The sequence below is a fragment of the Bufo gargarizans genome, chromosome 8, assembly GCF_014858855.1.
Source record: "Bufo gargarizans isolate SCDJY-AF-19 chromosome 8, ASM1485885v1, whole genome shotgun sequence".
In the NCBI taxonomy this organism is placed as follows: domain Eukaryota; kingdom Metazoa; phylum Chordata; class Amphibia; order Anura; family Bufonidae; genus Bufo; species Bufo gargarizans.
Window position 1 is genome coordinate 136,005,748 of NC_058087.1, and position 23,206 is coordinate 136,028,953.

The 23,206-nt window shown below is 42.6% G+C and overlaps 1 protein-coding gene across 1 annotated transcript in view; it reads right to left on the reverse strand.

The window, feature by feature from the left end:
- DNAH3 (dynein axonemal heavy chain 3) overlaps window positions 1-23,206 on the reverse strand; it is a 373,397-nt gene that overhangs the window by 229,450 nt on the left and 120,741 nt on the right. The window contains exons 17-22 of the mRNA XM_044304498.1: window positions 22,531-22,710; window positions 21,176-21,312; window positions 20,515-20,620; window positions 16,813-16,991; window positions 10,641-10,825; window positions 1,757-1,880 (exon numbers count right to left, since the gene is read on the reverse strand). Of these exons, the coding sequence (XP_044160433.1) occupies window positions 1,757-1,880; window positions 10,641-10,825; window positions 16,813-16,991; window positions 20,515-20,620; window positions 21,176-21,312; window positions 22,531-22,710 (911 nt within the window). The remainder of the gene's footprint in view (window positions 1-1,756; window positions 1,881-10,640; window positions 10,826-16,812; window positions 16,992-20,514; window positions 20,621-21,175; window positions 21,313-22,530; window positions 22,711-23,206) is intronic.

Consider the following 23,206-nt stretch of genomic DNA (forward strand, 5'->3'; position numbering starts at 1 on the left):
GCAGCAGATCTGCCCAACCAGGGGGACATGAAATATCACAAATGGCACAGAAAATCAACAAAGGCTGTATTAGTAAGTGCCATATAGTCATCTTACCTACACATCGGTTAAAAATAGCCAGAAAACAAACAACCCTTTTAAATCTACCCAACCATATATTCAAATATCTGTATTTTACAAAATATTTTATTTCTTCTTCCGTTTATTTGATCATAGTGTGAAATCTATAAAATGGTTCACATCATATTCATAATTCAGTCAACCCAAAGAATAAAGCAGAGAAGAGAAATGTATTTCTTGCTTTGTTATTGCGTATAGAGAAATTACTAGGAAATGAGGCTGAGATGCAGCTGGAACACTTGGCAGATCACGACGGCATGTCAATCTATTTCATCCAGTCTTTTTACCTCTGCATCAATATGCGCCTATGTTCTGCCTAATCTGCAGTGTAGGGTATTGTGCTCTCATGGTTCTTGTTAAATCTGATTTATTTTTCTGGATATGGGCTGTAGTTTTCATTTCAATGGAATGCAAACTTTGCTGTAATAAGAAAACTTTGAACTGAGAAAGAATTATTACCGTGCTTTTATAACTTCCAATAGTGGCATACATAGCAGAGAAGGAAAATGGGCCCCCATTTATAGTGCCAGTTGTTAGGACAGAAGCGCCTGTTAGGCTACTTTCACATCTGTGTTTTTGTCGGATCCGTTATGGATCAGCAAAAACGTTTCCGTCACGATAATACAACTGTCTGCATCCGTTATAAATGGATTCGGGTGTATTATGTTGAAAATGACGGATCGGTTTCTAAAACTATTGTAAGTCAATGGGGGACGGATCCGTTTTCTTTTGTGTCAGAGAAAACAGATCCGTTACCATACATTGTGAGTCCTGACGGATCCATTTTGCTCCACATCCCAGGACACACTCAAAAATGCTGCTTGCAGCGTTTTTGTGTGCGTCATGGGAACGCAATAAAAAGGAACGGAATGCATTCTGGTGCACTCCGTTCCCTTTCAGTTTTTAAAAATGAATGGGGACAAAGCTGAAGTGTTTTCCCCCAGTATTGAGGTCCTATGACAGATCTCAATAGCGGAAAGGGGAAGCGCAGGTGTGACAGTAGCCTTACCTTTTTCACATCCTTTCCATGGCCATTAATCCAAATGAACTGTCTGTTTGCTTGCTAATAATGAAGTTCCCGTAGAGAGGGAAGTCCTGTATAAGTTCTCGCTACCCAGTAGGAAAAGTGACGGGGGCAACTTCTTTCCAAGGGCCCCAAATGCATCCACAAGCCTCGATGATATGTATGCCCTTGACTTCCACTCTTCACTCATTGTAATTTATGAACGCAGAACAATCCTATTCATTATTCCCTCTATGAGTCACATAGCCGCACATGATTTTAGGCTAGAACATTGGGGTAAACCTGGGGAGGTTCAACGCAGGTTGGGTGCATCCCCTATTTTACCGGATGATGAGACCACGTGCAGGGCTTTGCTCCCAGGTCCTATATTATCGGAAAACAAGAGTGTAGGGACTCAACCCAAAGACAATGAAAGAAGATTAGATGCAAACACAGGTGGTAGACCTTGAGGTGCTCTTGACCAACGCTCAAAGGGGGGATGTTGCATGTTAATCTTTTCTGTTGGTCACCCTCACCACTATATACATCCATGGCAGAAATAACATGCTGCATTTCCTCGCTGACCTCCATTGCCTCGTTGATTATATAGAAAGAGACCCTGATCCTCGTTACCTTTTCCGGAGCTCATCTTCAGCTTGGTCTCTCCTGGCCATTAAACGACTGTTATTGACTTCAAAGACGGTTTCTATCTGTTCTGGCCAATGAAATACAGTGCTGTTCAGCTTCAGGTCATCATCTGCATGAAATATGACAGTAAGTAAACATATATAGTTGTCACCCAGCATTAAACAAAGAAACGGTTAAAGAATGTTCTGTTAGAAGATTTCTTACATGTGCACTTGGCAGCTGAAGGCATCTGTGTTGGTCCCATGTTTATATGTGCCCGCATTGCTGAGAAATGATGTTTCATGTATTCAAATGAGCCTTTAGGAGCAACGGGGGCGTTGCCGTTACACCTAGAGACTCTGCTCTCTCTCTTTGTCTGCAACAGCTGCGCCCTCTGCACTTTGATTGATAGGGTCAGGCAGTCTAAATGTGATCACACCTGGTCCAGTCAATCAAAGTGCAGAGGGCGCAGCAGTTGCAGAGAGAGCTGAGCCTCTAGGTGTAATGGAAACGCCCCCGTTGCTCTTAGAGGCTCATTTGCATATATTAAAACATCATTTTTCTCAGCAATGCGGGTACATATGAACATGGGACCAACACAGATGCCCTCAGCTGCCAAGCGCACATGTAACAGGTCAGCCAGTGTCATAGGGACAAATCTGCCGACAGAAGCCCTCTAAATAGAGGAGATACATTACACACAAAAAAAAAAAAAATCTCTGTGTCCTAGTATTGCTAATTTTGTTATGTTGGGGGGAAATGCTTTCTATCATAAATTATGATTTATAGTCATAGATTTTTAAAAAAAGATAAAATATTTGTGGCTCATCACATAATTCTAGTTTCTGATATGGATTTCCCTTGCATAGAGACAGCTCTAAGGGCATGTTCACATTGCAGATATTTCTGATGAAAATATCCACAGCAGAATTTGTGGCTGACCCTTAGATTTTTTTGCTGCAGCAATTAGCAATGATTAGCCCCATGGAATACAAGCGGATTTTACATGGATTTTGACACAGAATAGCCTCTGGTGCCAGATGAATGTATATTTTATTATCACTGCTTTAATATTTTTTCTGCACAAAATTTAACAAGTGCAGAGCAAAAGGTACATGAGATTAATGCTGCAGCATAAAATGTGCACAAACCAATAAAGTGCGTGTCTGCTAGCCAAAAACATAAAAAAGATTAAAATGAATATCAACCTCGGTAAATAATTAGCTGTAGGACCAACATACCAATCGCATTAATATCTTTATAGGTATTACAGTGTTTATTATCTGTATGGCCATACAAACAAAAATTCTGGCTGCTGGCAACCACAAGGGGAATCTAAAGCCTCATGCGCACAACCATACTTTTCTCATCTATACATTTTTAAGGGGCCATGAACACGTCTGCGTTTTTTCAGGATTTGTGTGGCTGTTCTGCAAATTATAGAACATGTCCTAACCTAGCTGGTATTGCAGACGAAAGAAATCCATCTTATTGATGGTAGTGAGAAAAATGCGGAATGCATACGGAAGGTATCCGTATCTTATAGATCCGTGCATGATCCAGGCATGTGCATGAAGCCATAGGCTATGTTCACAATTGCGCTGAAGGCTCTGTTACAAACTCTGCCAAAAATCCAGGACAAAAAAGTGCAGCATGCCATAATACTTTGTCCAGTAAAATGACAGGCGGACATCATTATAGTTAATGGGTTCTGTAGTGGCCCAGAGCGGGCACTACGATTCCTACACCCTGCTACTGTCTCTAATGGCTAACCAGTAATGTCATCTGTGTATTTACTCCAGGTCCTCTTACACCTGTGCCATTTATAATATTGTTATGAAACTGTTATATTCATGTAATGTGCCTGGTTTACCAGCAGGTGTCAGTGTATCTGGCAGAGACAGATCTTTAGATAGAATGGAACTTACCATTCCATTCTCCCCCTTTTGGGCAGAAGTGGGCTATTAACTGCTTCCTACCAAGGGAGGGTAGCAGGAAGCTATAGTTAGTTCTAGTCTAGTCAAGACTAGAGTTGGAAGCAGAAGAGTCAAGTCATGGCGCAGTGAGGGGAATTTCCGCCCCTTTCGCAGCAGGAGTCTCCCAAGGGAAGCAGCTCATAGAGCACCATCACTACAGATTAAGAGACAGAGTATCATGAGGGGGTTATCAGCCAAAGGCACCCCTTTTGCTTGCTTTTTCTTTAGCAGAGCAGACAGAGAAAGCAATGTATCCCAGTTTGCCTGCAAGTTTACCCCAAAACCTGCTGGAACCAAGAGAAAGACCGAATATTGTCTGGATGCAAATTTATTCAAGTGAAGCTGTTGAACTCGATAAAGTCTGCCCTTGACTTATTCTCCACCTACTACAACTCTCCCCTTTATTGCTCCGGAGCCTAACCCTGGGGATTGACGGTATCCAGGTAGGAGCACCATGACTCACACAAAACTAAAAAGTCCGCATCACCTCTCGGCGTTCAATCAGACACTGTTGGAGTCCGTCATGCAATGGATCCATTTTTTACTTGCACTCTGTTTTCTGTTCCCATGCTGGAACAGTACGGCATGCTAAACGGGGATCTGAAGGAAGCCTTAGGAACTTACTGCAGTTATCAGTGAGTTCAATGGGAGCCATGCGCACTAAGCTCTACCTAGCAATGACTGCAGGAAGACGAATGTTATCATTTATGTGAAAAGGGAATCCTGGGATTTGGAGCTCTGAGGTGTTGGTCAGGGTGTTGCTGGTCCCAGGATCCTTGGGTCTGTTACCTTACTTTAGTCTGCACTTAGTTTGCTCTGTAGGATTTATTGCTGCAAGGGGGTTGATGGGTGACATTTATTTTCTATTCTGCTTTCATCCCATTTTTGGACCTATTATATGGTATTATTATGGCTGTCTAGTACTGTTGCATGGAGCCAGATACTCATTGTAGGTTCCAAATGGCATTGTGCATAACTGTGTGATAGACAGAGATAGGATCTCGGGGTACAGCTTTTCTAACATGTAAGGTTACCCTTTTACTTTTATTGTATTTTTGTCAATCATGTTATAATAAAGATGTTTCCCTATTTCATCATTAAGTGTGGTATCGTTTCTGTTGTTCTATGGGTGTTAACAGAAAAATGGAGCTTCGATACCTATAGATATTTATTATCAAATCTAACATTACAGAATTTTAGATCTAGTTAGAGATATAAAATGATATTCAGCGGTGGACATTCAATTATTAAACTCCATATCATTCTATACTCTACACTAGTAGATCGGTAGGTGTTGGTCGTCCCATCAATGAAAAAGCCATGTACAAAAATAAATAAAAGCATACAGAAAGGTCAACCGCAGCGACAATTGTATAAAGACAGATTTTAGTATCTGAATAATGTATAAGGACAAGGTCGGCTAGTAAGCTTACGTCCTCCGGCAGGTATGCCTCGGGTGGTCGGTGGTACCTATATAGAAACACCCTGAAATGCCAAGTCCATAAATCCATAATTTATTAGCTTGAATTACTGTAAACATTTATTCTGCAAATATTATGATTAGAAAGAGGTATGGAAAAGGCCATGATATGGAAAATCAGCATGAGGTGCAGAGAATATACTATAAATACTGAAGGCATAAAAGAGAAGCTGTCATCATGAAATGCAGTGCAATCTGGAGGAAGCAGGTCACAGAGCAGGAGGAGCTGAGCAGATTGATACAGTTTTGTGGGAAATGATTCAGGAAAACGTATTACCGTAATTTATTCATTTTTGTCTCTGCTATTTCTGATCTTATTGTTCACGGAGGTGATATCAGTGACTGACAGCTATCGCTGTGTACACACCTAGGGCTGTATTACACGGGTAGACGGTTGCGTGCCAGATGATCGCTAACGAACGAGCAGGGAATACTATTAAATCACTGATACCCCTCCTCTGTGTACAGCTATCAGTGACCTGACAGCTATCTCTGTATACACACTTACACAGAGAATGCTATCAATCACTGATAACACCTCCCCATGCACATCTATCAGTGACTGAAAGCTATCTCTGTATATACACTTACACCGAGAATGCTATCAATCACTGATACCCCTCCCCCGTGTACAGCTATTGGGGACTGACCGCTATCTCTGTATACACACTTACACAGAGAATGCCATCAATCACTGATAACTCCTCCCCGTGTACAGCTATCAGGGACTGACAGCCATCTCTGTATACATACTTACACAGGGGATGCTATCAATCACTGATAACACCTCCCCATGCACATCTATGAGTGACTGACAGCTATCTCTGTATATACACTTACACCGAGAATGCTATCAATCACTGATAACTCCTCCCCGTGTACAGCTATCGGGGACTGACCGCTATCTCTGTATACACACTTACACAGAGAATGCTATCAATCACTGATAACTCCTCCCCTTGTACAGCTATCGGGGACTGACCGCTATCTCTGTATACACACTTACACAGAGAATGCTATCAATCACTGATAAAATCTCCCCGTGTACAGCTATCAGTGACTGACACACTTAATGTGAATTTAGATGGGGTAAGGAGAAGCTGGTTGTCGGGAAGGAAGCGTTCCTTGCCAACTTATGGCGGCTCATTTAGTGGAGGTAAAGCGCTGCGGTTACATGCAGTGATCACCTCCATAGCATGAGGACAAGGGATCGCATTTGTGATCGCTTGTCCTCATACAGCTGCATTGTGTCTGGGCAGAAGAGTACTGTTCATCAGCATCAGTGTGCAGGCATACTGTATACACTTATGACTACCAGTATGCAAGCCAGGGAGGATGTCAATCTTTATGAGGATGGTGAGTAAAGGCCAGTTAACGCGATCCAATGAAGCAATTGTTGGGAAGGAGGCGTTCCTTCCCAAAGTAATGGATGCTCTTCAGTGGAGGAGACCGCTGCATTTACTATTGCTCATCCTCAGATTCATTGTTTGTGGTATCTTTCACCGGGTGATCGGCAGCACCTTTACATGGGCAGATTATTGGGAATAAGTGTTCGTAGCGATAATCTGCCCAACAATCGGGCCGTGTAAAGCCACCTTTAGGTACACAGATCATCTTTACTGCATGCCCAATCTGCCACATGGTTTTCCTGACAATCACCCAAATGCTAAAGTACCTTCTGCATCTACAACACTTTGGCTGTCCCTGTAACTGATCCAGCTGATGGCACAGTATGCAGGATCTTTTAAAACCATCAAATAGAACATGTGATTGGATGGGTTAGTATTACAGAGACCCCTCCATTAGCCCAATAATTTAATTAGGGTGAGCAGGAAGCATTTAGATAAAGCTACCCTATGATCTCATTGGTCCCATTTCAGTTTATATTGTATTATATTTTTGTAAAGATACCATTGTTTCAACAAGGTGTATCGCTCTCTCTCAGGGGGTAGCAATTACAGACTTCTCCTCTGACAACGGGGTACAAGTCCAAAAGGTGCTTTATTCTGGAACTTCAGCACCATCACACACATAAACATTGAAAATAAACACCTTCCTGTCTGGGTTCTACCTAAGACACGTGTTGTCTCTACTTCACCTATAGAGCGCCGTTCACACGCGGGATTAGATCCGGCTTCCTCAGCCATATACGGTCCAGCAGCCTCCAGGCTGTCACCACACCAACATCCTTGGGGGGGGGGAGATGGTCCAGAAGTCCTCCCAACTCTGACCGTGCGACTCTCTTTTTGTAGGCGTCGCTGGGCCTCCCAAACTTCAGGCTTTACAAAGCCTATTGGCTGCTCAGCCCTCCTAGCTGAGAGCACACAAAGCCTCTCAGGCTTCCTCAGTCTTTCTCCCCCAAAGTCATACACAGAGGGTTGATTACAGCAGCAGGCCTCACCTGCGATCACCTCTGGCAAAATACAATACATGTAGTGGAAGGGTGTGGACTGGCAGATCCCACTACCAAACCTATCCCCCAGTCCACATGAAATCCAGTCCAGAACAACATCTAGACAAAACTGTCTCAGCAACCTACACTCTGCTGAAACCACTGAATCTTTTGGGATTTCAGTTATTTCACACAGCTGAGGTATCTGGGTGGGATATACACGCCTCCCAGCACTTATACTGTACACATCACCACAAAAGTTTATTGAAAAGATTGTATTAAAGGCAACCTGTCATGTTGAAAATGGTGTTTAAACTGTAGGCAGCATGTTATAGAGCAGGAGGAGCTGAGAAGAGTGGTATATAGATTTATTGGAAAAGGGTCAGTAAAACTTATGTTTTATTCATTCAAATTCTTGCTCATTCTGGGCGTTGAAGTGAAGGAGGCGGTCTTATCAGTGATTGACAGCCTTCCTTCTATGAGAAGGAGGTCCTATCAGTGATTGACAGCCTTCCCTCTATGAGGAGGTGATCCTATCAGTGATTGACAGCCTGCCCTCTATGAGGAGGAGGTCCTATCAGTGATGGACAGCCTTCCCTCTATGAGGAGGCGGTCCCATCAGTGACTGACAGCCTTCCCTCTATGAGGAGGAGGTCCTATCAGTGACTGACAGCCTTCCCTCTATGAGGAGGAGGTCCTATCAGTGATTGACAGCCTTTCCTCTATGAGGAGGCGGTCCTATCAGTGACTGACAGCCTTCCCTCTATGAGGAGGAGGTCCTATCAGTGATTGACAGCCTTCCCTCTATGAGGAGGCGGTCCTATCAGTGATTGACAGCCTTCCCTCTATGAGGAGGCGGTCCTATCAGTGACTGACAGCCTTCCCTCTACAAACCGGATTCCCAAAAAGTTGGGACACTAAACAAATTGTGAATAAAAACTGAATGCAATGATGTGGAGATGGCAATATTTTATTTGTAATAGAACGTAGATGAAAGATCAAAGGTTTAATCCGAGTAAATGTATCATTTTAAAGGAAAAATACGTTGATTCAAATTTTCACGGTGTCAACAAATCCCAAAAAAGTTGGGACAAGTAGCAATAAGAGGCTGGAAAAAGTAAATTTGAGCATAACGAAGAGCTGGAAGACCAATTAACACAAATTAGGTGAATTGGCAACATGATTGGGTATAAAAAGAGCTTCTCAGAGTGGCAGTGTCTCTCAGAAGCCAAGATGGGTAGAGGATCACCAATTCCCACAATGTTGCGCAGAAAGATAGTGGAGCAATATCAGAAAGGTGTTACCCAGCGAAAAATTGCAAAGACTTTGCATCTATCATCATCAACTGTGCATAACATCATCCGAAGATTCAGAGAATCTGGAACAATCTCTGTGCGTAAGGGTCAAGGCCATAAAACCATACTGGATGCCCGTGATATCCGGGCCCTTAAACGACACTGCACCACAAACAGGAATGCTACTGTAAAGGAAATCACAGAATGGGCTCAGGAATACTTCCAGAAACCATTGTCAGTGAGCACAATCCACCGTGCCATCCGCCGTTGCCAGCTGAAACTCTACAGTGCAAAGAAGAAGCCATTTCTAAGCAAGATCCACAAGCTCAGGCGTTTTTACTGGGCCAGGGATCATTTAAAATGGAGTGTGGCAAAATGGAAGACTGTTCTGTGGTCAGACGAGTCACGATTCGAAGTTCTTTTTGGAAATCTGGGACGCCATGTCATCCGGACCAAAGAGGACAAGGACAACCCAAGTTGTTATCAACGCTCAGTGCAGAAGCCTGCATCTCTGATGGTATGGGGTTGCATGAGTGCGTGTGGCATGGGCAGCTTGCATGTCTGGAAAGGCACCATCAATGCAGAAAAATATATTCAGGTTCTAGAACAACATATGCTCCCATCCAGACGTCATCTCTTTCAGGGAAGACCCTGCATTTTTCAACAAGATAATGCCAGACCACATTCTGCATCAATCACAACATCATGGCTGCGTAGGAGAAGGATCCGGGTACTGAAATGGCCAGTCTGCAGTCCAGATCTTTTACCTATAGAGAACATTTGGCATCATAAAGAGGAAGGTGCAACAAAGAAGGCCCAAGACGATTGAACAGTTAGAGGCCTGTATTAGACAAGAATGGGAGAGCATTCCTATTTCTAAACTTGAGAAACTGGTCTCCTCGGTCCCCAGACGTCTGTTGAGTGTTGTAAGAAGAAGGGAGATGCCACACAGTGGTGAAAATGGCCTTGTCCCAACTTTTTGGGGGATTTGTTGACACCATGAAATTCTGATTCAACATATTTTTTCCTTAAAATGGTACATTTTCTCAGTTTAAACTTTTGTTCCGTGATTTATGTTCTATTCTGAATAAAATATTAGAGGTTGGCACCTCCACATCATTGCATTCAGTTTTTATTCACGATTTGTATAGTGTCCCAACTTGTTTGGAATCCCGTTTGTATGAGAAGGAGGTCCCATCAGTGATTGACAGCCTTCCCTCTATGAGGAGGCGGTCCTATCAGTGATTGACAGCCTTCTCTCTATGGCTGTGTATACAGATAGCTGTCAATCACTGATAGGGCCGTTTTCTTGACTTCAAAGCCCAGAATGAGCAGGAATTTTAATGAACAAATTACAAGTTTTACTGAATCTTTTCCCATGAAAACTATGTATCAGTCTGCTCAGGTGCTTCTGCTCTATAACACGGTACGTGTACCTTACATTGCACTTTTCATGATGACAGGTCTCACTAAAGGAACACCTACATATCACCTATCCGGTCAAAGGAACTATTCTGGCTCTGGGTCTGCTCTCAGCTTCTCTTTGGCCATCTCAAAAGTTCAATGATGTGCCAGTGCGCATACATAACTGTCGCTCCCTTTACTCCAGTGACTTAGGGACTCTATTTTGTGATTTGTGTGGGTCTGAGCAATCGTGAGGATAGGCGATAAGTTCTTATGGTGGGATAGCTTCTTTGTAAAGTCAAGGAAGAACAGACACAAACCGTTGTTGTGATCTAATACTTACAGTGAAGAGTTGCGTAATCCAGAAGAAACGCTAATCGACTTGCAGCCTCTGAAATCTCATCCTTCAGTTTATAAACGGTGACATCACTTGAGGTCCTCAAGAAGTCAGCAAGAGCCACCAGATCTTCAGTGGTTGCTGGCACCTCGCTGACTCTGTCTGCTATTCTGCTGTACTTCAAACAAATACTAGCAAGACAAAAGTAAAAAGCCCATTTAGTGTGGTCGGTAAAAACAGTACCATACAGCTACTATTATAGCATCTCCATTAGAGGGGTTGTCTTATGACAGCAGCTCTAACTCTGAAAGAACATACAGTATCCTTAGAATAGATCATTAAAGGGAACCTGTCATCAGGATTTTGTCTATAGAGCTGAGGACATGGGTTGCTAGATGGCCGCTAGCACATCCGTAATACCCAGTCCCCATAGCTCTGTGTGCTTTTATTGTGTAAAAAAAAAGATTTGATACATATGCTAATTAACATAAAAGAGTCATATCTTACTTGTGTGACCAGAGAAGAGTCATATTTTCAAGCTCTGACTCCTCTCAGGTTAATTTGCATATGTATCAAATCGTTTTTTTATACACAATAAAAGCACACAGAGCTATGGGGACTGGGTATTGCGGATGTGCTAGCGGCCATCTAGCAACCCATGTCCTCAGCTCTATACACAAAATCCAGGTGACAGGTTCCCTTTAATATCAGAGAGGTAGAGGTCAGTCTCCCAGCAGCACCCCCAATCAGATGTTTGAAGGGGCTGTGGCACAGCGCTGTATAATCTGTAGTGGCTATAGCTGGCATTGCATCTCAATCCCATTCTCTTGAATGGGACTGAGCAAGGGCGGACATACAATTGACCCTATAGGCAAGAAGGCCCATACCAATATCAAAATGGACACCAAGATTCTGATATATCAGATAAGGGAGGAACTTGAAAGTCATAGTAAGCACTTTGATGAGCCCCTTATCCTTGATAAATTAAGAAGCAAGGGTCCCATACACTTTGGCACAGAGGCTCTCTACTGTCAGCGTCTTCCCCCGGACTGAGCTGTAGAAAAAACATGAAAGAACATGACGTCACAGGACAGCAAGAAGACGGCTTCAGCCCTACAGACAGCTTACTGATGGGGTGCCGAGAGTCGGACCTCCACTGATCTGAAATTGATTAGCTATTAAAAGGATATGTCATCATTATGGAAAAGCCCTTTAATAGATGAATGCAATGGGGAATGTCTCATCTTTGCATCCAGTTTTCTGGTGAACAAATTTTGCAATTTTTGGTTCAGACACCGTTTTGACCCAAAATTGTGGCCTTCTGCATGTTTCTAACTCCCTCGCCAAAAGTAGGCAGGGGATGAGCGGGAGGAGGGGAGCCAACTCATTTAACAACATGTGCACCAGAAAACTATGCCAGCTCCCTAGCCATGTCACTATCTAGATTGAAAAAAAAAAATCTAAAATCCTGCAGCTTTTGCAGTGCGTGTGCGTGCGCTGCTGCACCAATTCCTGAAACGATAGTGCATGCATGCGCAGTAAAGATGACTTCAGCCCTGGCAAACCGTAGGGCTGTACTGTGCTCGCACTGAACACTGGAGCGACACCACATGCGCAGTAACACAGGGCGAGGCGAGACAACACATGCCTGGCCCTGTCATTTAAGACAGCGGGAAGGAAGGGGGATGGCCAGAATAAAAGAACGTGGCTTACAGTGCAATGGTGACGCCTGAGCTGTAAATTTGCATATGAGGAAAAAAATACATTTCTCTGAAACGCAGGCAAGGACCTGGATGGGAGAAAGAGCCTTTTATTTAGGGGGCCAGCGCACACCTAGCAATTCATTTGGCTGGACGTCAAGGTATGTAGTGACAGATTCTCTTTAACTATACTGTAGATAGTAACATGGAAAATTTAAAAAAGAACTCATCAAAATTCTAAACAAAAAATGAAAATGATGATTTAAACAACAGGTCATTTGCTGATGACACATTCAATTTAGTACATTTCCCACCAGTGAATTTACCGTGGGGAAAATCTGTATTTAATACACTGGTGAATTTGCAAGTTTTCCCACCTATAGCGAATATAGAGGTCTGTAATTTTTTTACCGTAGGTACACTTCAACTGTGAGAGACAGAATCTAAAAAAAAATCCAGAAAAGTCACATTGTATGACGCTTCCTGTAGTTCTTGACCAAGTTTGCACACACTGCAGCAGGGATGTAGGCCCACTCTTCCATACAAATCTTCTCCAGATCTTTCAGGTTTTTAGGGCTGTCGTTGGGCTACCTCGAGTTTCCGCTCTCTCCAAAGATTTTTGATTGGCTTCAGGTCTGGAGACTGGGTAGGCCACTCCAGGGCCTTGAAATACTTCTTATGGAGCCACTCCTTATTTGCTTTGGCTGTGTGTTTCGGGTCATTGTCATGCTGGAAGCCCCAGCCACGACCCATCTTCAATGCTCTTACTGAGGGAAAAAGGTTTTGGCCAAAATCTTGTGATACATGGCCCCATCCATCCTCCCTTCAATACGGTGCAGTCGTCCTGTCTCCTTTGCAGAAAAGCACCCCAAAGTATGATGTTTCCACCCCCGTGCTTCACGGTTGGGACAGTGTTCTTGGGGTTGTACTCATCTTCTTCCTCCAAACACGGCAAGTGGAGTTGATACCAAAAAGTTCTATTTTGGTCTCATCTGACCAATGACCTTCTCCCATATCTCCTCTGGATCATCCAGATGGTCATTCGCGAACTTCAAATGGGTCTGGACATAAGCTGGTGTGAGCAGGGGGACCTTGTGTGCCCTGCAGGATTTTAATCCATGACGGCGTAGTGTGTTACTAACGGTAATCTTTGAGACTGTGGTCCCAGCTCTCTTTAGGTCACTGACCAGGTCCTCCCGTGTAGTTCTGGCCTGATTTCTGACCTTTCTCAGCATCAACCTTACCCCACGAGGCGAGATCTTGCATGGAACCCCATGAACGAGGAAGATTGACAGTCATCTTGTGTTTTTTCCATTTTCTAAAAATTGCGCCAACAGTTGTTGCCTTCTCAACAAGCTGCTTGCCTGTTGTCCTGTAGCCCATCCCAGCCTTGTGCAGGTCTACAATTTTGTCCCTGGTGTCCTTAGACAGCTCTTAGGTCTTGGCCATGGTGGAGAGGTTGGAGTGTGATTGATTGAGTGTGTGGACAGATGTCTTTTATACAGGTAACAAGTTCAAACAGGCGCAATTAATACAGGTAACGAGTGCAGAGTAGGAGGGCTTCTTAAAGAAAAACGAACATGTCTGTGAGGACCAGAATTCTTGCTGGTTCGTAGGTGATCAAATACTTGTTTCATGCAATAAAATGCAAATTCATTATTTCAAAATCATACAATGTGATTTTCTGGATTTTTATTTAGATTCTGTCTCTCACAGTTGAAGTGAATCTACGATAAAAATTACAGACCTCTCCATTCTTTGGAGTTGAGAAAACTTGTATACTTGGCAGTGTATCAAATACTTATTTTCCCCACTGTATATATGTGAGAATCACTAAAAGTCTGTTTAAAAAATGGCGCTTTCCAATTGACTTATCAAATAACCTGTGCGCTCAGCACACAGTATAAGAAGAAGTTTCCCAAGTGCGCTTCATTTTGAAATGTTTTTACTCGCATGTTAATGAAAGGACACGGCATCGAACTATATATAAAGTAACACTCTGCTGTCATGTTAGATCAAATAAACCTACGCACAGCTAACAAGTCTAAAAGGTACCTACCTTACCGCAGTCCATGGAGCAAATGATAACATGAAAGGAAAACAAATGTCACTGATGTAGCCGTCGACTATACATTTTTATCAAACACTGTGAATCTTGGAAATGCTATAAACGACTCATTACAGAGCAGTTACAAAAATGGATCCCTTGGAGGCCAATAAAAATGTCCATCCTTGAATTGCAGCTTTCAGTTTTCACAGAGCTCCTGCAAGCTTCAAAGCTGAAATTTCTCAGCATTCCCTGCTGGTCCAGTGCATGGAGAATATGCGGAACATTTGATTTCTGGGATTTGTTATCTTTGCACAGGAACTATCCTGTAATCTGATATTGGACATTCTAAAGCCGGCAGTACATATTAGATGTGCACTGGCTGACCCCGTGGATTTTGGTGGGTTTGGACAATCATCCAATGTTTAGGGTGGCTCCACAACTCTTCCCAGGTGGCTGATGGGGGAGATAAGGATTAGGCACATTGGATTCAATTCCTCGATCCTTTTTATCAGCAGGGAGATAAGCTGCTGCCAAAAGAGACTGACGGCAGCTTTCTCATCTCACCCCATTCACTACATATGCATGTGCGGCTAGGGGGATCTGGAGAAATAGCTATTGGACGAACAAATGTTTTTGGCCAGTTTAAAGGTGCCCAGACATCTTCAACAGCTCTTGGCCCAATGCTCGCTGAGTCAACAGCAAATCGCCATATGTATGTATGTTTGGTTTGGCCGCATACACGTGTCGCCAGTGGGAAAAGAGTAGTAAGCTGCTGGCAGACACCTCTAACAAAAGGATCTGGCATTAAACCTTCAGCATGCCCAATCCTTTTTTCCCCCCAACATCACCTGTCGGTGGAGAGTCAGGAGGCCATGATACACTTCAGATTGTTCCCCCCAACATCACCAGGTTTGCCAACTTTTCCAATCTGTTTAACGTATACGTTAAACAGATGCCTCAGACTGATGCCAAACAGTGGCATCCTTCAACCACAGAGTTCCATTATAAAAAAAAGTATACGTTTTTTTTTTTTACCGGACTCTGCAGGATACAAGAAAGTGGTGTGCTGTGTTTTTGTATCCTTTTTATTCTAACTTATATGTCAAACGGAGGCATACAACGTGATGTGTTTCCATTCTCTGATAATATAAACCTACATACAATGTAAACTGGTGTCCAAAGGAGGATGCTTAATGAGTACCATTTTGAAGGTACTTATGATAGTAATATTAAAGGGGTTGTCTCACTTCATCAAATGGCATTTATCATGTAGAGAAAGTTAATACAAGGCACTTACTAATGTATTGTGATTGTCCATATTGTCTCCTTTGCTGGCTTGATGTATTTTTTGATTGCATTATACACTGCTCGTATCCAGAGGTTACGACCGCCCTGCAATCCAGCAGCAGTGGTCGTGCTTGCACACTATAGAAAAAAGTGCCGCTCTCTCTGGTGGCTGGGACCGGGGGAGTACACATAGGCTGGTGCCTTTTACTATTATTATTATTATTATTATTTATTATTTAAGCGCCATTCATTCCATAGCGCTGTACATATGATAAGGGGTGCACATACATAACAGACAATTGTACTAATCATAAACAAGATGAGTTACAAACTGGTACAGAAGGAGAGAGGGCCCTGCCCGTGAGGGCTTACAATCTACATGGTATGGGAGAAGGACACAGTAGGTGCGGGTTGAGTTGGTCATGGCGGTATAGAGGCAGCAGGGTCACTGGTTGTAGGCTTGTCTGAAGAGGTGGGTTTTCAGGTTTCTTTTGAAGGATTCCACTGTAGGTGAGAGTCTTATATGTTGGGATAGCGAGTTCCAGAGTATGGGGGATGCACGGGAGAAATCCTGGAGTCGATTGTGGGAAGAGGCAATAAGAGGAGAGGAGAGAAGGAGGTCTTGTGAGGATCGGAGAGTGCGTGTGGGGGTGTATCGGGAAATTAGCTCAGAGATGTAGGGAGGGGACAGGTTATGGACGGCCTTGTATGTATTTGTAAGTACTTTGAAGTGAATTCGTTGGGCAATGGGGAGCCAGTGAAGGGATTATAGTGTGAAAGCACGACCACCGCTGCTGGATTGCAGGGTGGTCGCAATCATGGAAATGAGTAGTGTATAATGTGATGGAAAAATAAATCAAGCCAGCCAAGGAGGCAATATGGACAATCACAATACATTAGTAAGTGCCTTGTATTAACTATCTGCATGATAAATGCCATTTGTAGAAGCGAGACAACCCCTTTAATACTATCTTAGCTAGCATAAAGGCTTGGTACTTAGCACTGGGCTCACAGGTTTTAATCCAACCTGTAGCGACATCTGTAGGGTGGGTGTATGATCTTCCTTTGCTTGTATGGGTTTCCGCTATGAACTCTGGTGCCCTTCCAAGCTGATTGGTCAAATGAAACCTCCAGATCTCACCTCTTATTGAGCTGCCTGTTTTCATCCACTTCAAACTGAACCAGACGATCCTTCAGCTTTTGGGCTCTGACACAGAGATCCTCATTGAGACACAATGCATCCAAACAGAACATGGCCAGAGGAACGGTAACATGCATAGATGCAATCTCCCCACGTAGCTGTGACAGGTTATTGATTTTCTGTGCAAAACAAATTAACCGGTACATGAAACTACTAATAAAGTACAACAGTGAAACATATGATTTTGGCAGAGACTACAGAAAATAATCAAAACAATAATAATAATAATGTAAAGGTATAAAGTCTGCAAAAAAATATATATTTTTTGCATAAGAGAGACAAGTATTTATGGTTGTCATGGTATTTCTACTATATTTCAAGAATACATACAAAACCCATATTCCCCATATTTACTTGACATTCAAGTGACATACTGTAAAACTGTTATACACACAAAGTGATTTGTGAATGGGAAGGTAAAACGATCTTTTTTTTTAAATTGCTCCCCTCTGTCCCATGACCATTATCAGCGTTATGCCAGTCTCTCCTGCACGCTGTTATGTCAAAGCATACAGGTAATGCACACAGTGATGTCAAAGCATATTGATAATGCACACAGTGATGACACAGCATACAGATAATACCGCAGTAGTGATACAACATACAGATAATGCTGCAGTAGTGATACAGCATACAGATAATGCTGCAGTGATGACACAGCATACAGATAATGCTGCAGTAGTGATACAGCATACAGATAATACTGCAGTGATGACACAGCATACAGATAATGCTGCAGTAGTGATACAGCATACAGATAATACTGCAGTGATGACACAGCATACAGATAATGCTGCAGTAGTGATACAGCATACAGATAATACTGCAGTGATGACACAGCATACAGATAATACCGCAGTAGTGATACAGCATACAGATAATGCCGCAGTAGTGATACAGCATACAGATAATGCTGCAGTGATGACACAGCATACAGATAATGCTGCAGTAGTGATACAGCATACAGATAATACTGCAGTGATGACACAGCATACAGATAATACCGCAGTAGTGATACAGCATACAGATAATGCTGCAGTAGTGATACAGCATACAGATAATACTGCAGTGATGACACAGCATACAGATAATACTGCAGTAGTGACACAGCATACAGATAATGCTGCAGTGATGACACAGCATACAGATAATGCCACAGTGATGACACAGCATACAGATATACCGCAGTGATGACACAGCATACAGATAATACCGCAGTGATGACACAGCATACAGATAATACCGCAGTGATGATACAACATACAGATAATGCTGCAGTGATGATACAGCATACAGATAATGCCGCAGTAGTGATACAGCATACAGATAATGCTGCAGTAGTGATACAGCATACAGATAATGCTGCAGTGATGACACAGCATACAGATAATGCCGCAGTGATGACACAGCATACAGATAATGCTGCAGTAGTGATACAGCATACAGATAATACCGCAGTGATGACACAGCATACAGATAATGCTGCAGTGATGACACAGCATACAGATAATGCCGCAGTGATGACACAGCATACAGATAATGCCGCAGTAGTGATACAGCATACAGATAATACCGCAGTGATGACACAGCATACAGATAATGCCGCAGTAGTAATACAGCATACAGATAATGCCACAGTGATGACACAGCATACAGATAATGCCACAGTGATGACACAGCATACAGATAATGCCGCAGTGATGACACAGCATACAGATAATGCCGCAGTAGTGATACAGCATACAGATAATACCGCAGTGATGACACAGCATACAGATAATGCCGCAGTAGTAATACAGCATACAGATAATGCCACAGTGATGACACAGCATACAGATAATGCCACAGTGATGACACAGCATACAGATAATGCTGCAGTAGTGATACAGCATACAGATAATGCTGCAGTAGTAATACAACATACAGATAATGCCGCAGTAGTGATACAGCATACAGATAATACCGCAGTGATGACACAGGATACAGATAATACCGCAGTGATGACACAGCATACAGATAATACCGCAGTGATGACACAGCATACAGCATACAGATAATACCACAGTGATGACACAGTACTGGGATAATGCAATCAGATAAGCTACAGCTGACTTATGAAAAAAAAAATGTCACCATAGTTGGATAATGCGATATTGATGTCATAGTACAGTGATAATGTATCCAGCAATATGTCACAGTACAGGGATACTGCACATTATGATGTCACAGTACAGGGATACTGCACATAATGATGTCACAGTACAGGGATACTGCACATAATGATGTCACAGTACAGGGATACTGCACATAATGATGTCACAGTACAGGGATACTGCACATAATGATGTCACAGTACAGGGATACTGCACATAATGATGTCACAGTACAGGGATACTGCACATAATGATGTCACAGTACAGGGATACTGCACATAATGATGTCACAGTACAGGGATACTGCACATTATGATGTCACAGTACAGGGATACTGCACATAATGATGTCACAGTACAGGGATACTGCACATAATGATGTCACAGTACAGGGATACTGCACATAATGATGTCACAGTACAGGGATACTGCACATTAATGATGTCACAGTACAGGGATACTGCACATTATGATGTCACAGTACAGGGATACTGCACATATGATGTCACAGTACAGGGATACTGCACATAATGATGTCACAGTACAGGGATACTGCACATAATGATGTCACAGTACAGGGATACTGCACATTATGATGTCACAGTACAGGGATACTGCACATAATGATGTCACAGTACAGGGATACTGCACATAATGATGTCACAGTACAGTGATACTGCACATAATGATGTCACAGTACAGGGATACTGCACATAATGATGTCACAGTACAGGGATACTGCACATAATGATGCCACAGTACAGTGATAAGGCATGTCACAGCACAAAAATAATGACAAACTGACAGTGCAATATATACAGTGCCTTGAAAAAGTATTCATAGCCCCTTGAACTTTTCCACATTTTTTCATGTTACACCCACAAACTTAAATGTATTTTATTGCGATTTTATGTGATAGTCCAACATGAAATAGCAAATATGTGTGATGTGATAAGAGAAGATACATGGTTCTCAAAAGTTTTATTTATCAAAAGTTTAGGGGTATGATAATGCACAAGGTGATATCACAGCATAGGAATAATGCTTTTTCCTTGGTTTCTAAGTGATCTGCATTTAATTTACCTTCCTTCCATCACCCAAACCGCAGCACAGATCTGGGAGGAGGATGGCCAATTACTGAAAGTAGGATAAATAATAACGCAGTAGAATTGTAATATATCTGTTTACTGCATGTGGTTCTGTACTTTTCAGTTCTGTGCAGTGTGAGAAGGAATGCACTACAACCTGGAAACCATCAATAGGCATGATGTCAGGTAGTGCAAAAGGGAATGGGGCAAGACACTGCAACGCATTTCGGGGGCTATGCATCCTCCTTCATTGTGACAAAGGATGCATAGTCTCCGAAACGTGTCGGAGGAGTGTCTATCCCCGTAAACTGTAATCTATAATGAATCCTAATTCTACAAATGCAGCGAAATCGGAAACAAAATAGAAACCTTAACACACAGGATCCTTTTATTTCTCATTACCTTAGTGAAGGCCTGGAGTGAATGTTCCTCCTTAAGGAATCCCATAATATCTTGCTGCGCTTTCTTGTTCAAAAGATCGCTGTATTTTTTATAAACATTTAGGTACCTAAGGGAAGAGGAAGCCGGAAAGCCTTAGAAGCTGCACAGCACTGCGGAAAAGTAGTTTCTCATGAAATATCCATCAGTATGTAAAGTTGAAGATACAATGCATTACATCTAACTATAGATAGATATGAGATAGATAGATCGATAGATAGACAGACAGATAGACAGACAGATATAATAGATAGATAGATAGATATAGATAGATAGATAGATAGATAGATTTGGGATAGATAGATAGATAGATAGATAGATAGATAGATAGATAGATAGATAGACAGATAGACAGATATAATAGATAGATAGATATAATAGATAGATAGATAGATAGATTTGGGATAGATAGATAGATAGATAGATAGATAGATAGATAGACAGATATAATAGATAGATAGATAGATATAATAGATAGATAGATAGATATAATAGATAGATAGATAGATATAATAGATAGATAGATAGATATAATAGATAGATATAATAGATAGATAGATAGATAGATTTGGGATAGATAGATAGATAGATAGATACATAGATGAAGCTGCAGAGTGATATGTACTTTTGTGGGCCGACTGTGTTCAGGGTAAAGATGTCCCTGGTCTTGTTGATGAAGTCGCACACTAAGGATTCCTCCTGTTTTACAGAGAGGAGGGTGAGGTTCTCTGTTTGAAGATCTGGAAAAAGCTCAACTTCAACCTGTAAAGTGAAGATCAGATCTTTATTTAAGTGATTGAATGAAGAGCCTTGCACGTCCCTTGATGTGGCGAGTATCTAGCACAGCATGATATCACACAGTTCACTCCCGGCACCCCGCCGATCATCTGTTTGAAGAGGTGAGCTCTGTGGTTTCTTCATAGCTTACTAAGCACAGCGCCATACATTGGATAGTGGCTGTTCTTGGTATTGCAGCTCAGTCTCAATACCTTGAATGGGGCTGAGCTGCTCCTAGCCAACGTGAGATGTATGGTGATGTCACTGGACTAGGAAAAGGCTCACGGAGTGCTGTGGCCTCTTAGAACAGGTGATTGGCAGGGGTTCCAGGACCAATCTGATATTGGTGGCCTGTCCTGAGGATAGGCCATCACTATCAAATTCCTTGCTTAACCCCTTTAACAGTGACATTGCCTGGGTAGTAGTCTGCCAGCAGCTTAATGCTGTGAGAAAACAGTCACCAATGTCAGAGAGGATTGATACACATGCATGCTCAGCTCATGAGAAGAGAGGAGGAAGCTGCTGCTGGCCACCTCTGTAGATGGCTTATCCCCAATGAGAACTGAAGGATCAGTCATGTGGAATACAACGGCCCTACCAACATCTGCTGTCAAGATAAGAGACCCCTATACACAATAGCTAAAACCCTCAGGATCATCCCAGAACCTTTAGGGTCCATTCTCATGTCTGAAGTGTATTGCGGATCCGCAATACACCCGGCCGCGGCACCCCCATAGAAATTATGCGGACCGGAAGATCAGGGCCGAGCTCCAGAAATGCGGATGCGGAAAGCACATAGTGCGGATCCGCGCCAAAAAACAAGCAGAAAACGTACAAAAAAACACATGGACACATGAAGCTGTTTTTTTATGCTTCCCATTCATTTCAATTAGAGAATCAGCACAGATTCTGCTTCTGTTTTCCACACTTTTTTTGCCATGTGAAAAAAAAAAAGCAAGTGCCGCTTCCCACTGAAATGAATGGGAGGCTGTTTTGAGTCGTTATTTGGAGATGATTTTGAGGAGGAATCGCTCCAAAATCAGTGCCAAAAACTCTGTGTGAACTGGCCCCTACTGTCTATATAGTGGGTGAGATGATGAGATACCACTTTCATAAAGCATTATTTCTAATCATCATTCATGGGGTCAGAAGGTAAACCGGCTCCCCGCACCCCCGGAGCAGGCATTTCTCTACACCACATACTTTAGGAAGTCCTTCTGCGCTCCTGATAATCTCTTGGAAGCAGCGTTTTATTAGGCTCCAGCACTCCTCCAGAACGGGCTCAAAGGCGATTTTTGGTTCTTCAACCTTAAGCTTGATTATGAGAACTTGTGGCGTGAAGAATTTCATCTCGTCGTACATCTCTCCAAAATCATTGCCATCCTGGGGAAAGCACAACAGGAAGGTTATATACCGACAGTAACGTAGTAATATATCTAGGATAAACCAAGATAAAGGATGAAGACATTAGTAATAATTTATGCTCGCTCCCATAATGCCGTAGGGCAGCGTTCCCCAACCAGCTTGCATATGGTTTCCCAGCTGGTGACTGCTCTAAATACTATAATCTTGTGGCACCAGGGATAATATTACTGAAACCTGTCACTGGATTCAAAACCATATCTAAATGTTGACAGGGACCTTCCAGCTCTCCTACATTGTGTCGTTCCTCAATTATAGCTCTTGGAAATACATAAACTGACAACTGAGTGTTACTACTCTCCTTGTCAAGGGTGTGTCCGTATACAGTCCAAGGGTACATTCACATTGTCGTATCCGCAGACAGCGGACCTGCAAAACATGGATACCAGCCGCGTGCGTCCCGCACTTTCCAGGGCCCTATTACAGAACTGCCTATTCTTGTCCACAATAATAGGAC